This window comes from Betta splendens, chromosome 1 (assembly GCF_900634795.4).
Source record: "Betta splendens chromosome 1, fBetSpl5.4, whole genome shotgun sequence".
In the NCBI taxonomy this organism is placed as follows: Eukaryota; Metazoa; Chordata; class Actinopteri; order Anabantiformes; family Osphronemidae; genus Betta; species Betta splendens.
The window spans coordinates 10,991,067-11,004,232 of record NC_040881.3 but is presented as its reverse complement, the minus strand read 5'-3'; the positions used below and the strand labels follow the sequence as shown (position 1 = coordinate 11,004,232).

The 13,166-nt window shown below is 41.1% G+C and overlaps 1 protein-coding gene across 1 annotated transcript; it reads left to right on the top strand.

The window, feature by feature from the left end:
• The first annotated feature begins 2,689 nt into the window (after positions 1 to 2,689).
• lonrf1l (LON peptidase N-terminal domain and ring finger 1, like) lies at positions 2,690 to 13,042 on the top strand. Its single transcript, XM_029153211.2, has 12 exons — positions 2,690 to 3,398; positions 5,389 to 5,507; positions 6,143 to 6,265; positions 7,564 to 7,761; positions 7,841 to 8,063; positions 8,231 to 8,333; positions 8,420 to 8,534; positions 8,622 to 8,743; positions 8,845 to 9,003; positions 9,215 to 9,377; positions 9,556 to 9,708; positions 11,536 to 13,042. The coding sequence occupies exons 1-12, from the start codon at positions 2,816 to 2,818 to the stop codon at positions 11,692 to 11,694; spliced, it is 2,220 nt and encodes a 739-aa protein (XP_029009044.1). The 5' UTR covers positions 2,690 to 2,815; the 3' UTR covers positions 11,695 to 13,042.
• Positions 13,043 to 13,166: the final 124 nt, after the last annotated feature.

The following is a 13,166-nucleotide window of genomic DNA, read 5'->3' as shown; positions in this document are numbered from 1 at the left end:
TCATGTCATTTTTCAACTTATGTCAATATTCTAGACATTTTAAGAAGTAAAGGTTTTGTGGAGGGAAACAATAATATGTCTGCTAAAAAAATGTGTTACAGTAAGTACTAAGGCATGAGCAGAATGCGTCTGGATCAATACACCTACACGCTTGTTCTCACACAGGTTGATTTAACGACCTAATCAGCTGTAAAGTGTCACAGTCTGGGTATGGATGATCTTGTGTACATGTTGACGCCTGTGTGACACAGAGGGGTAAGAAAAATGGCAGCGTGACGCACAAGGAACGAAGTGTACAGCTGTGTTTTAGCACACGCGTCACCGGTCGGAGTCACACCTGAAGAATGAACATGTAGGAAAAGCAAACAGTGGCAAAAACGTGTATCATTAGTAAAAAGTGGGAAGATTGGAAATCTGCTTTAATTGAAAAAATAAACTATTAAAATATTTTCCTAATTATTAAATTGTACCTACCCTAACTTTCTGTGTTCTGTCTTCCTTCAAGTAGTAATAGAGAATGTTCTCGACCTCTCCAGCCAAACATTGGGGGTCGCTACACTGCTTAAGATCAGCTGTTTGTTCCAGTTCAACACTGCCCCCTGGTGGTGGTAGTGGGAGTCGTTTTCTCATCAGGATAAGATAAGAAAACCTTTAATAGTCCCACAGTGGGTGAGAGTCTTGGTCCAGGATAGATGTCAGTTTAGCCAGGACCCTCCTCTCACTCACCTCCTGCACCTCTAAGTCAGGTGTGAGCAGTTTCAGTACCTCTGATGCTTGGTTTTCAACCCCCCCAGTCTTTTTCACAGCTGTTTGCCTGGACCAGAGCTGTTCAGTCAATCAGCTGTGTGATACCGTCTCAGGTGACGGTGGTGTAGTATGTTCCAGCTTCTGACTGACCCCACACACCTGATCCAGCTGTCAAAGCAATGGGATTACATGGTGCTGTGAGAAAAATACCATTAAGATGTAGTTTTACGTTTTTTTAACGCTAAACAAATGAAACCATTGTATACTTATTACAAAACTTCAGTGACTAAAAACATTCTTCCTGTTTTTTTAGCCTTTTAATAAAACCTGTCTAAAGACTTAACACCTAAAGGTGAATTGCAACTAACAACATTTATTCCTTTCTTTCTGTGTCCTGATAGAGTAATGATCAACACCCACCGCTAGAGGGCGGTGACTTTATACAAAACCTAATAATCACACTGACAGCTTCACTCCTTCAAATAAACATGACAGTACGTATTTATGTTTCATTTGGGGCTTAGAAAACACTTATATTAATATATACAATAATATATTTACATTCTTTAACTTTTAGTGGGTTATTTATTTCTTTGTCTGCATAAATTCTTTTGTGGCATGTGTTTGTGTAATAATTTGTAATATGATCACCAGTCCTTTAGTTTTGCAGCACACTTCAGAATCATCAGCACACAGGTCATCAATAAACACAATGTTTATGTCAGATTAGTCAATAAACACTCATGATTAAATTGTGCAGACCTGTTTCTTTAAGATTGTTGTGTCCTTGTTACTGGTGTAAAATATTTTCCTGGAAATACAAGATGGAAATATAAAACATAATTATAAATCATATTCCTGGAGGATGCCTGCAGTGTCTTAATCCACCAGTCTCATAACCCTTCTCATCCTGCAGGGGGTGGATGACAGAGACATGATCCTCACCAGCTGTAGAGCCATATTTTTTCAATCTATCAGGGGAACTGAAGACAGCGAGTGCACCTGGGTCAACCCTACATCTGGTTTCATTTGGTTTTATCCCTGGGGCCTAATCTTCTGGTCTGCTGGTCAGATGCGACATTACTAATGTGAACTCGAAGTGTGTGCCTGCAGGAGTTATTCAGGCCTCGCTGTTTGAAACAATTACTGTTTTCTGTAGTCTGTCTGTGATGTAATGTGTACTTTTCATTTTAAAGGTTAACTGATATGTCTGCAAACTGTTGGGACCTCAAGTCCCTGCAAGTAAAAAGAAAATATACATGAATAATTCAATATCAGACGTCTGGAGCCGTGACTTCTCTCCCTCCATAGCAAGTCACAGACTATATGACTCTGAACATACACAGCTCATGAACCAACATATGATTTCTAACATGCACTAAAACTGGTGACTTAACATATGATTCACATGGCCTTTCGTAAGACACACACACACACACACACACACACACACACACACACACACACACACACACATAGCCTCCCCTAATAAACAAGCTTCTACCGCTATTCTAATGCTAAATAATAATAGACGATAAAATGCACTAATAAATGAAACAGACACCACAAACCACCATACATTAATGTCAAGTTAAAAATCATAAAGTAATTACATACAATTGAAATTGTGAAGTTGTTGCAACATTTTATTACACAACCACTTGGAGTTTTCTACCAGCATTGAAAAATCCCGCAGTAATGACAGTAAAAGAAAGGATCCTTTATTGTGTTGCTTGTTTTATTGTATGGTTTTACATCGCGACATGTCAGACGCGAGAGCAAAGGTTCAAATATTTAAAAAAAACATCTTTATCAGTGCGTCTCATTCGCCGCTGTCGTAGTTATGAAACTTTCCAGCGCAGGTTTTGTAACGGAGACGTTCCGGCCAATCACGGCGCGAGCCTGCAGCTCACGTGCCTCTGTTTTTTTTACGTAAGGTCTACGGAAAAGTCCGCTGACAACAGAAGAAAGGAGCGCGACGGCCGGTGACATGTATGGACGTAGTAACGGGACCGAACCTGCGTCCACGTAACGTTCACCTTCACGCGCCCCACTTTTCTACGCTGCCATGTCGCTCCAGCGGCCCGAACCGGACGGCCCGGAGGGGAGAGGCGGCTTCTTCATCGGAGCCGCCGGCTCGGTGTCGGAGGAGGAGGACCACCAGCAGCTCATCCTGCAGAAAGCCAACGCGCTCGCGGCCGAAAACCGCCTGACGGAAGCCATCCACTGGTTCTCGGAGGCCGGACGCTACGGACCCGTCCGGCCCGAACAGCTCAGCACTTTTGTGGACTGTGTCCTCCGCAACTTTAAGCGAAAGGCGCCCGCACTGTCGGCCCAGAGTCGCTCCATCCCCGGGGACGATGTGTTCGACTGTCCGAACTGCCAGAGCTTTTTAGGCGAACCCGTGACCATAAGCTGTGGACACACGTACTGCAAGCGGTGTTTACAGCGGCGGCTGCTCTTCAAGTGCAAACTGTGCAGCGCGGCGGTGAAGGGCGAGGAGAAGACCAACGTAATGCTGCACGGGCTCTTGTACAAATGGTTCCCCGACGACGTGAAGAAGTCCAAGAAGCTGCGGGACGTGGACGAGCTGTGTAGGAAAAAGCGCTTCCACGAAGCCGTGTCGCTAGCGACGAAGGCGATCCAGTCCGGTAAGGCCGGTTCGCATAGCCGTGCATCTGTTGTGGAGCGAGAGGCGTTTCCTGGCTGCGCACTCTCACTGAGCAGCACGAGCGCACGGATATTTGACTCTCGAGACGTTATGCGTTCGTCTCTGGGTCGCAATGTTGAAAACACACTTTAACGTGATGCCACAGTCATCGCTGTTTGTGTTCGGGAGACCCCGAGGGAAAGTAGAATTAGTTCTACTGACCAACATTTCAAACGCCGGTGCCATGTGTTGTACTGGAGCCAGTTCCCATTGGCTGATGGGTAATCTGGCCGTCCTGCTTACGAAAGCTCCCTCGGCTGCGCATGCGCACTCGGTGTAAGTTGCATAAGGCAGGTCGTGACACATAATTTGGCAGGTTTTGTAACTTATCAAGGGAGGCGACGTGTGTAATTTGTGATTGTTGTGGACTGGTTCCACTGTAGCACACGTGGTTTAACAAAAATGAACATTTATGCCTCGGTTTAAGCAGGATGTGATCAATCACAAACATGCTGTAATGTTAAAGGTAATTTGTGGTTTCTTTTCAAACATGATTTAAGCCAAATCACTCTATTTCAAATAATAAACCTGATTTCAATATGTGAGTTCAGGGACATGTTCTTACTTTTTATTTCCACATGCATCATTTTGATTAGAAAATAATGAACACAACACTTCATTTTAAGACTGGGTCATTTATGACAAGTTCCATCATTACTTTAAGTCTTTTTTAAGCAGACATGTCAAATAGTTAAAGGTTTCTTATTCTAAACTTTGAGTAACACATTATCATTATATTAAATAAAGTGTTGGGCTTTAGGTTTTTTAGATTGTGGACACAAAAGATTAAAAAAAGACATTAGATCGAGCTAATTTCTAAGTACAGTTGAAGCCCTAGTAATGATTATGGCTTTGCACAAAGCTTTGCGCAAATCACAATGCACTCAACCCATAAATGCTTCAGTGCAAGTTGCCAACAACTGGAAACATGTCCACTGAGTAATATCTGGTTTACACATTGGATTCTATCACCAGTTATTGCTAAATTACATTCTTTCCTGATCTGCTTTTTTATGTTTAGGTTGCAGATTAGTTTAGATTAACTCCTGATTAGGAGTCTTTAAGTAAAGCAGTTTAGGTTTTTCATGTACATTGCAGTGATCTTTAGTCTGTCTAGAAAGTTGTTCTGAAATTGTATCCGGTTTATGAGAGATTATGGAGAAACTTCAGTAGTATTTAGGTCAAGGGATGTAATATCACATAACTTTACTTTATCCCTGTTGACCTCAAACTCTTCTTCACAAATATTTTCAGGTACAAGAACCTGAGCAAGAGTTAAGCACCAGCACCACCTGAATACATCACTCAGACATTGGGCGTTGGAGTTTTTTTATTTTCAACAAGACATATACTATAGACAAAGATGTTTAATGTCTTGAATGATTTTCATTTTACCAGATTATCTACAAAGACACATTTAATTGTTGACACATGATTATAGAGGCACAGTTCTATCAGGCATACATTGTTGCACCAGGTGGACTCACAAAAGTGGTAAATGTGTATTGTAGATGCTGTTTGAGGATAAGTGGTTTATCACTGTCAGTAAAGAGATTTGAGGTTGGCCTGAGGTTGTGATCTGTTATTATTGAGGGAGTGATGCAGCCTGCTTTTGACAGAACTGGCCCTTGCTGATGAACGCAAAACATATGACAGAAACCTCCAAATACATATTTTTGCATTTGAGTGTTATGATGACTTGACAAATTACCTGTCAATTTGTTTACATTGCATTGCCACCTGCTATACATCACAAAATAAATTTAACTCTGTGTTTGTCAGTATAAGTGAGGAATTAATGACATCCATATATTATACAAATGCAATGAATGATGCATGAAGGAAGTGAAGCTGAACTAAAGTTGGCCTCTTACGACTGTCTAATGGCTAATCCAGATCACCACCTTTCTATTTCCTCATGTTTTCTGCAGATTTAGACACAGCAGCGGCCGTTCGACTGTCCAGATCAGAGGCCTACATGGCTCTTAAACAATACTGTCTGGCGTTGGAGGACACAGAGTTTTGCCACGGGTCCAGCTGTTCTGCTGAAGTAAGCCATTAGCCATTGTTAGTTGTTATTGCATCAATTAGTTAGATCAAATATATGAATCAAAGTTTACAAAAAAGTATTTTGTGTAGCTATTTTGTAGCCTTTTTATTATTTGTGTGATTCTCATAAAATATCACCATACAGTGGTATAGTATACAGGCTAATTAAGCCAAGCACTTTCTGGTTGCTTTCACATGTTCACGCACCCCCTTTACTGACGGCTGTCGTGTGTCAGTCAGTCTGTGCTGATATCAGTCAGCTACAGTAAGACAAGTTTTATTTTAAGCCCCCAGGCCTTAAAGCCACACACAGTGAACAACTTATGTGTTATGTCACTGGATTATGGGTGCGTGTTAATGACCTTGAAATTGTGGAACACCAGGTATACAGCACATAGTCATATTGTTGGATTTAAGTATTGGGTTTCATGATGCATTTTATGGTTTGACTGGTAGCTGAATGAACTAAATAAAAGTAGCATCTGTTGTGTTGTTTGTGCACAAAGCAAAACAAACACCCTTTTTGTTTATGAAGAAAGCTGTTAAAGTGAATAAGATGGAAAATACCCAGTTTAGATACATCTTGATACACACAAATCTAACTCATGTCTGTCTTTTTTTTTTTGTTCTTTTCAGTCTTTGTTCAGAAAAGCTATGGTGCTTCATGAGATGGGGCAGGTGGATGAGTCTCTTCAGTTCTTCCTCCATTGCCTGGCAGTGGATGAAGACTTCCCCTGTGCTAAAAGACAAGTAAAAAAGGTGAGACATTCTGGGGGAGCTTTGATTGATTGGCTGATGCACAAAGAAACTAAGGAAACCAGAAAAACTCCTTCACCTGGTTTTCTTTCGCTTTAGATTAATGTAGAAATGACAGTTTTCACTTTGTAAAAATACAGTGTTCAACTGTTAACGAAGTGAGGGAGCCAGACAGACTGCACCACTAGAACGTCAAATTAAGGTGGCACTGCCTGTAATCACATTTCCAGCTTCAAAGGTCTTTACAGTACACATGTAATTAAAAGAAAACTGACTGAGCATAAAAACCTGCATTTTTGAAAATTTGAAAGCTTCTGACCAGATAAAATAAGGTAATCAGACAGTCACTCAACTGAAAGCTTTGCATTGATGCAGAATATGAACAGTAAAACCCGTGTCACACAAGATTCTGTAGGAGTTTGGGAAACTGTATTTGCAGAGATTAGAAGGAAAGATGAATGGATGAGACTGTTTATTGATGGATCTACAGCACACACTGCACATGTGTTCAAAGGGATTCAGTGTTCAGGCCCTCAAAAGTTGAACTGGAAAGAAAGGTGGATGTTTTCTGGTGCTGTGGGTCTGAGTCACCAGCATAGACAGACAAACATAATGTTCAAAATAAAAAGGAACAGACCATAATAATATTTGTGACTTTATAATAGCCAAGCAATCATTTGCAATCAGTAGACAAATAGACTTATTTGTTAATAGGGTCATTTTTTTTTTTCTTCGGACCTTCAGCTACTCTGGTGATGGTTTCATACTGCAAACCCACAGAATGAGTCCAAAAATAAACCCAGAGTTAGTTAGTTAGTTAACTTTGGAACAACTAATAAAACACAGTCTTGACACTAATGGTTGATGTTTGTTACTAGTATTTTGGTTCTCATAAAAAAAAAAGAATTATTTTTTAAGTTCAAGTAGCTCTAAATCACTCTTCTAAGCCTGTTTCAGCGACTGGCCTCCAGATTTGCAAACTCCTGACTCCAATTAGGATTTGTTGATGTCATTAGTCTTGGTGATTACATAACGTCTTTCATCCATCACCAGAAATCTTTGTACTATTTCCATTCACAAAAAACATCACGCAATGGTTTGTTCCTGCAACACAAAGCAGTTTGGTCTCATTTGTACATTAATACATATTTTGAGGCCAGTTAAACAGAAGTTGCCTTAATCTCAATAATTTTATTGCGCAGGATTACACCATTTTGTGTCATATTACCAATTAATCAATCAGTAGCACATTTATGCAACAAAGGTCCCCTAAAATCTCGGCGTCAATGTGCTCTTTTCAGATCCTGTGTGAACTCCTGTCTCCAGTTGATGAGAATGTCAAGGTCGGCCTGCAAGAAACCGCACAGAACACCTCGCCCCACATTCGCAGTAAAACCCTTGTGGCCAGTGGCCAAACTCAACCCACGAGTCCAAAACAAAGACAGCCCCATCATCAGCTTCGTACCACCTCTGCCCACCACCATGTCGGCAACGAGGAGGTAAAGGGGAAAAAAAAGTAGTGAAGAGTGTTTTACAGCAGCTGTTGTCACAGCCATCTTCTTACCTTTTGCTCTTTAGTTACTTTTTCAGAAGCGCTGGGAAAGCGTGGAACGCCCAGGTCTGAGCCGAGCTCATTCGCTGAGAGTGTACGGATCTAATGGTGTGGAAGAGGGTCTGAAAAGAGTTTGCTCTGCACCTCAGCTGGGTGACCAGGAGAAGGCGAGCCTGCTGAAGAGAAAATTGGCTGTGTCAGATACAGAACCCTGTGTTGTGGACCGTGGAAGTAGCAAACATGAAAAAGGTCAGGTGAAAACTTTTGTTTTTAATTTATATTTTAATTTTCCAATGATCTCATCACATATTGCTACATTTACTCTCCCCTATTATTAAAATGCACATTGCTGTGTATATATTTCATTAGTTACGTAGAAATAATTCTTAAATGTGTTTGCTTCCTTCATTTTTTAGGTGGGATGAATTTGAAACAACAAGCTGCCAAAAATAATATCTGCAGAAATGTGCCTGCAGATCTGCTGGATCCATGTGACATGGAGTGCTCTCTGTGCCTGAGGTGGGATTGCAGGCTATTTCATACAATCACCATCAGCATGTGTTTTAAATGCGTATATGACTGTCGCATCTTTCTAATAAATGCAGGTTGTTTTATGAGCCTGTGACGACACCGTGCGGCCACACCTTCTGTAAAGACTGTCTAGAACGCTGCTTGGACCACACACCCCAGTGTCCCCTCTGTAAAGAGAGCCTGAAAGAGGTCTCCTCTCATTTAAAGTGTTCCTATTTTAAATAAGTGTATTTCTTTATGGGTTAATCCTTAATTATGGTATTCTGCTCTCTCCAGTTTCTAGCATGTAGGAAGTACATGGTGACGACAGTATTAGACAAGCTGATCAAACAATATTTAAGTCAGGAATTTGCAGAAAGGACTAAAACCCAGCTGGCTGAGACCAGAGAGCTTTCTGAGTAAGTACTTCCCCTGTGGCCTGGTTGATTCCAGCGTTGGTCATCAGACGTTTCTGTGTGCATAGTCTGACCTGTATCTTCGTTTCTCTCTTTCTGTACAGCCTGACTAAGAATGTGCCTATATTTGTGTGTACCATGGCTTACCCCACCGTGCCTTGCCCCCTGCATGTCTTCGAACCACGTTACCGCCTGATGATTCGCCGCTGCATGGACACAGGCACGCGGCAGTTTGGGATGTGTATTAATGATCCTGAGAAAGTGTAAGAACCCAGTAAAGATTTGCATGATTTTTATTACAACTAGGCATATCTTCATATTTAACATGTAAACAAACAACAATTATTCATGAGGTTTACTGGATGGTGAGCAAACACTTACATTTATTGGGGAAATTTTCTGTTAATGACGTAAATGTTCTCACTGAAACAAAGTGCCAAAATTCAGCTGCGACTTGTTTGTCAATCCTTGCAGGTTTGCAGATTATGGCTGCATGCTAATCATTAGAAGTGTCTATTTCCTCCCTGATGGACGATCAATAGTGGACACAGTCGGAGGAAAGCGCTTTCGCGTTCTGTCGCGGGGAATGAAGGATGGCTACAGTACTGCTGACATCGAACACTTGGAGGACACCAGGGTAAAAACCAAATTGACAGAGTAGCTATTGGATGTTTATAGGTTTGTAGGTTTTACTATTAATCGCCAAGAAAAATCCATATGTTAAAACAAAGCTGCCACAATATGAACTGTCGGCTTTTAATATGAAGTTCCTATAGTTCAACTGGAGTGTTAATAGCTTTAATTTTCTCTTTTAGGTGGAGGATGAGGATGAGCTACAAAGACTACAACAGCTCCACGATGATGTGTATGAGCAGGCCCGCGTCTGGTTCCAAAACCTCAAGATCCGCTTCCACAACCAAATCCTGCAGCACTTTGGATCAATGCCAGAACGTGAAGCTGACATCCAGGTAAAAAAAATGTGCAGGCAGGGTCGTGCAATGACATTTTAAAGGCAGTGGCCCAAAACAAAAAAAGGAGCAGTTACACAATATCAAAATAAAAGACAAAGGACTTTTCTGTAATAGTCATAAAAACATTATTATAAATTATGTTGATAGTGGGGAGGTGGATTGAAGCACAGACCAGACCTCCAAACTCCAACACTTTACCTACCTAACCTATGTGAAACTTTGAAAATAGTATATTTTACTTCTTTAGCTCAGCTTTTTATTCAAATACATAAGTTCCCATCATGCAGCCACACCTTTAACTGGCTGATCCCTCACTCCCTGACTCGCCCTTTGCCTCAAAGTAAATGAATGCAATTACGTGCAGTTTTGTTATTCTTGATACTACTTGCTATACAACACACACGTGAAGGCACACACATCCAAAAACACTGAGTAGTCAAGGGATCTTTGAAGGCTCCAATATTTTTTTACTTTTGTTACAAAACCAAAAAGCTCCGGTGGCGACTGAAGCGAGTGACTGACTGTCTGTACATGAGTACTGACCGAGACAGCGGCTGTTAGGGCTCAAGCGAGAAAAGTAAAACCCGGAGTGGAGTTCGAAAACAAAACATTTGCCTTTTCTAAGGGCACTTCATACTGTAAGGGCAAACGGGCAGTGGCTCGAACCCCTCGTGCACGTCCTTGTGTGCAGGTAAACTTACCTGTCTATACCTAATACAAGTCAGAAACAGCTACTTTAACTCGGGGATGAGATATGTGAGAAATCTAACCTTAATTGAAGCTGTAAAAAAGTTTGTCCTAATTCCTGTGCAGCATAAGTTCATCTGCATCTAGTTTGAGGTGTGCGTGCGTGCGTGCGTGCGTGCGTGCGTGCGTGCGTGCGTGTTCAGCTGTGGCTTCGACCCGTAGCCTGTAGGGGATTACAGGTCGGCTCTTAGGACAAGCACACACTGGGCGGCATCTAGAGGTAATGCAGGTTAAACAGATTTATCTGTGCTTCATGTCTAACCCCACCGGCCCCGTTGCGTCAGTGGGTCATGAAGAGAATCCCAACGCCCACCAAAGCACTGAGCCCTGAATTTTGGTGCTTTGTTCCAGAGAAAACTACAAAAGTGATTCAATTAGTTACCGGAGCATTGGACATAACAACCAAAACCACTAAAGTAAAATGTAGTGAAGACAGTAAACATCATTATTTCAAATACTTCAAAGACATTTTGTAACTGGCTTAAAGTTGAAAGCCGTGTAACTGATGCAGACAGTCATTTCTCTAGCAAAGTCTTCAAATGTCATTTATCCTAAATGCTCTTATTCCAGCGATGTAAAACATTATTCATGCTTTGGCTTCATGCCTGAGATAACTGCATTAATTAGTTATCTGGTGCTTGATCAAAGTGCATGCAAATCTATATTTAATATTAATGTCAATGTGTGGTGGATGTGACATTCATGCCAAGGATGCTCTCCTCAGACTGTAAAGTTTAAGGCCGTGTGTGTGGTGGTGATATATAAGTACAAGGTTTTGTGGTGTGGGACTTTAAGGTTATCTGAAAATACAATTGTGTGTCCAAGTCTCCATAACAATGAACAATTAAAACACCTGAAAGGAGGTGAAGTTCTCTTTTCTGGGTGCTTTTCTTTATCAGAAGCTCATTACAGCTCTGACACACGCCAGGCTCCTCATTGTTCTCCTGTAAATGAATTCCTCATTGATTTGATTCTCTTATTTCATCTTAACACTTTCAGTAATTAAAGTAAATCTGATATGAGATGTTGAAAATTAGTTGCTGCCATGGGCTCATGCTCTTCCTCATCCTCCTCTAGGCAACGCCCGATGGTCCAGCTTGCTGCTGGTGGCTCCTGGCTGTTTTGCCTATTGACCCGCTCTTCCAGCTCTCTGTCCTCTCCATGACCAGCCTGCGAGAACGGCTGGTGAAGATCCAGCACATACTCACCTACCTGCAGAGCATCCCCAACAACTAGCGCTTCAGACTTTCACCACCACAAACTCTCTTTGCACTATTTCATAATATTAATGCAACCATATAGTCAACATCTTCACACGTTTTGTTTTACCTTCCATTTGTATTTCGACAGCTGCAACCACTTATTTGTTTTAAGCTTATAAAAGCCTGGCTAAAACTTGGGTGAACTTTCTGATGTCTATTGAAGACCTTCTCAGGAACGCCTCCAAGGACGCACACCGTTTGTGACTGTCAAAAAGGACACAACCTCCTGAATGATTTTTAAAAGTGGGATACGCTGCCGCTGCAATAGTTTGATGATGTCGTTGAAAGATCATTGTTGCAGAGCTGAGGTCAAGAGAGTCTGATTAGGGTTGTGTTGTGTCTTATCTTGTGAGACAAGTGCAAAAGACATGTTGTTTTCCCCTTTTCCCTAGTTGTAATATTTATGTATAGGGAGCAGAACTAGAGAGATTACTGTATGTGGAGCAAAATCCTCAGTGCTGACAATGAGACAAAAAAAGGTGAACCTTTTTTACACTGTAAATGACAGTGTGGTTTAGAGGAGCCATTGGGAGTAGGTTAAACCAAAAACCAGTGCCACTGCATACTACTTATCAAACAGTGGTGATTGATGCGATATTTTAATTATTAGTGTTATTCAGTCTCTTCCAGGTGTCAAGTTTTCTCCTTGTCACTTCTCCAAAATGTGTATTTACTGCTTCCATTGCTGCTTCTAATTAGTATCAGTGTTTCCCCAGTTTGTTTCCCCTTAAAGTCCTAAAATCCTAATTTAAATCTTAACTGATTCCGTGCTTTTTAAATGTGATTCTTCCTCCTGCAGTCGACCCTAAATCTACCTTTCTGCTACAGTCTGAAGAGTGCGTAAACAAAGGTGTTTTAGACTTGGTCTTATATTATTGGTCTCTCCTCAAAGCCAAAATGCAACTTTTGTTAACTTAAACTTAATTTATGAAGTATTTGTATATTCTGAATAGGCATCTGAGTGAGTTTTGCAATAATATTACAACACGTGCAGAGACAACAAACGCATGCATAAAGTGAGGTTAGCCTTTGTTCAGTACCTGCAGCGCTTTGGCTGGGGCCCGGTTTGCCTTACACCGTTTAGCATTGTGATCTCAACACCAGTGTTGGCTTGGCTACCATTCCTTTTGTCCATGGTATGAGATACGAATGCATTTTTATTCCTCTTCCTTTCAGTTTGAGACACCATGTGCTCACAGTGTGTATTAAAAGAAATGGGGGGGAAAAAACGTCAAGTCAAAGCTGTGATGAAGCGTTTTTAAAGTCATTTTGAAGTGAACAGATGTTTTAAGTTATCAATTTTCAATAAATTCTTTTTTTTTTCAATTTAAGTTTCAGTGTTCATTTATTCACTAAATTATAATTCATGACCCACCACTGGAAAACACAGCGTAAGAGATGAGAACAAAACAGATGCGTGTTCAGTGGTCAGATGAGTCCAATGTC

Excerpts from the sequence above, each read along its gene's own strand:
- lonrf1l (XM_029153211.2), top strand. The coding sequence starts at position 2,816 with ATGTCGCTCCAGCGGCCCGAACCGGACGGCCCGGAGGGGAGAGGCGGC. Across the intron at positions 8,334-8,419 it reads GAGTGCTCTCTGTGCCTGAG|GTTGTTTTATGAGCCTGTGA; the intron begins GTGGGATTGCAG and ends TAATAAATGCAG. Across the intron at positions 8,744-8,844 it reads GAGACCAGAGAGCTTTCTGA|CCTGACTAAGAATGTGCCTA; the intron begins GTAAGTACTTCC and ends CTTTCTGTACAG.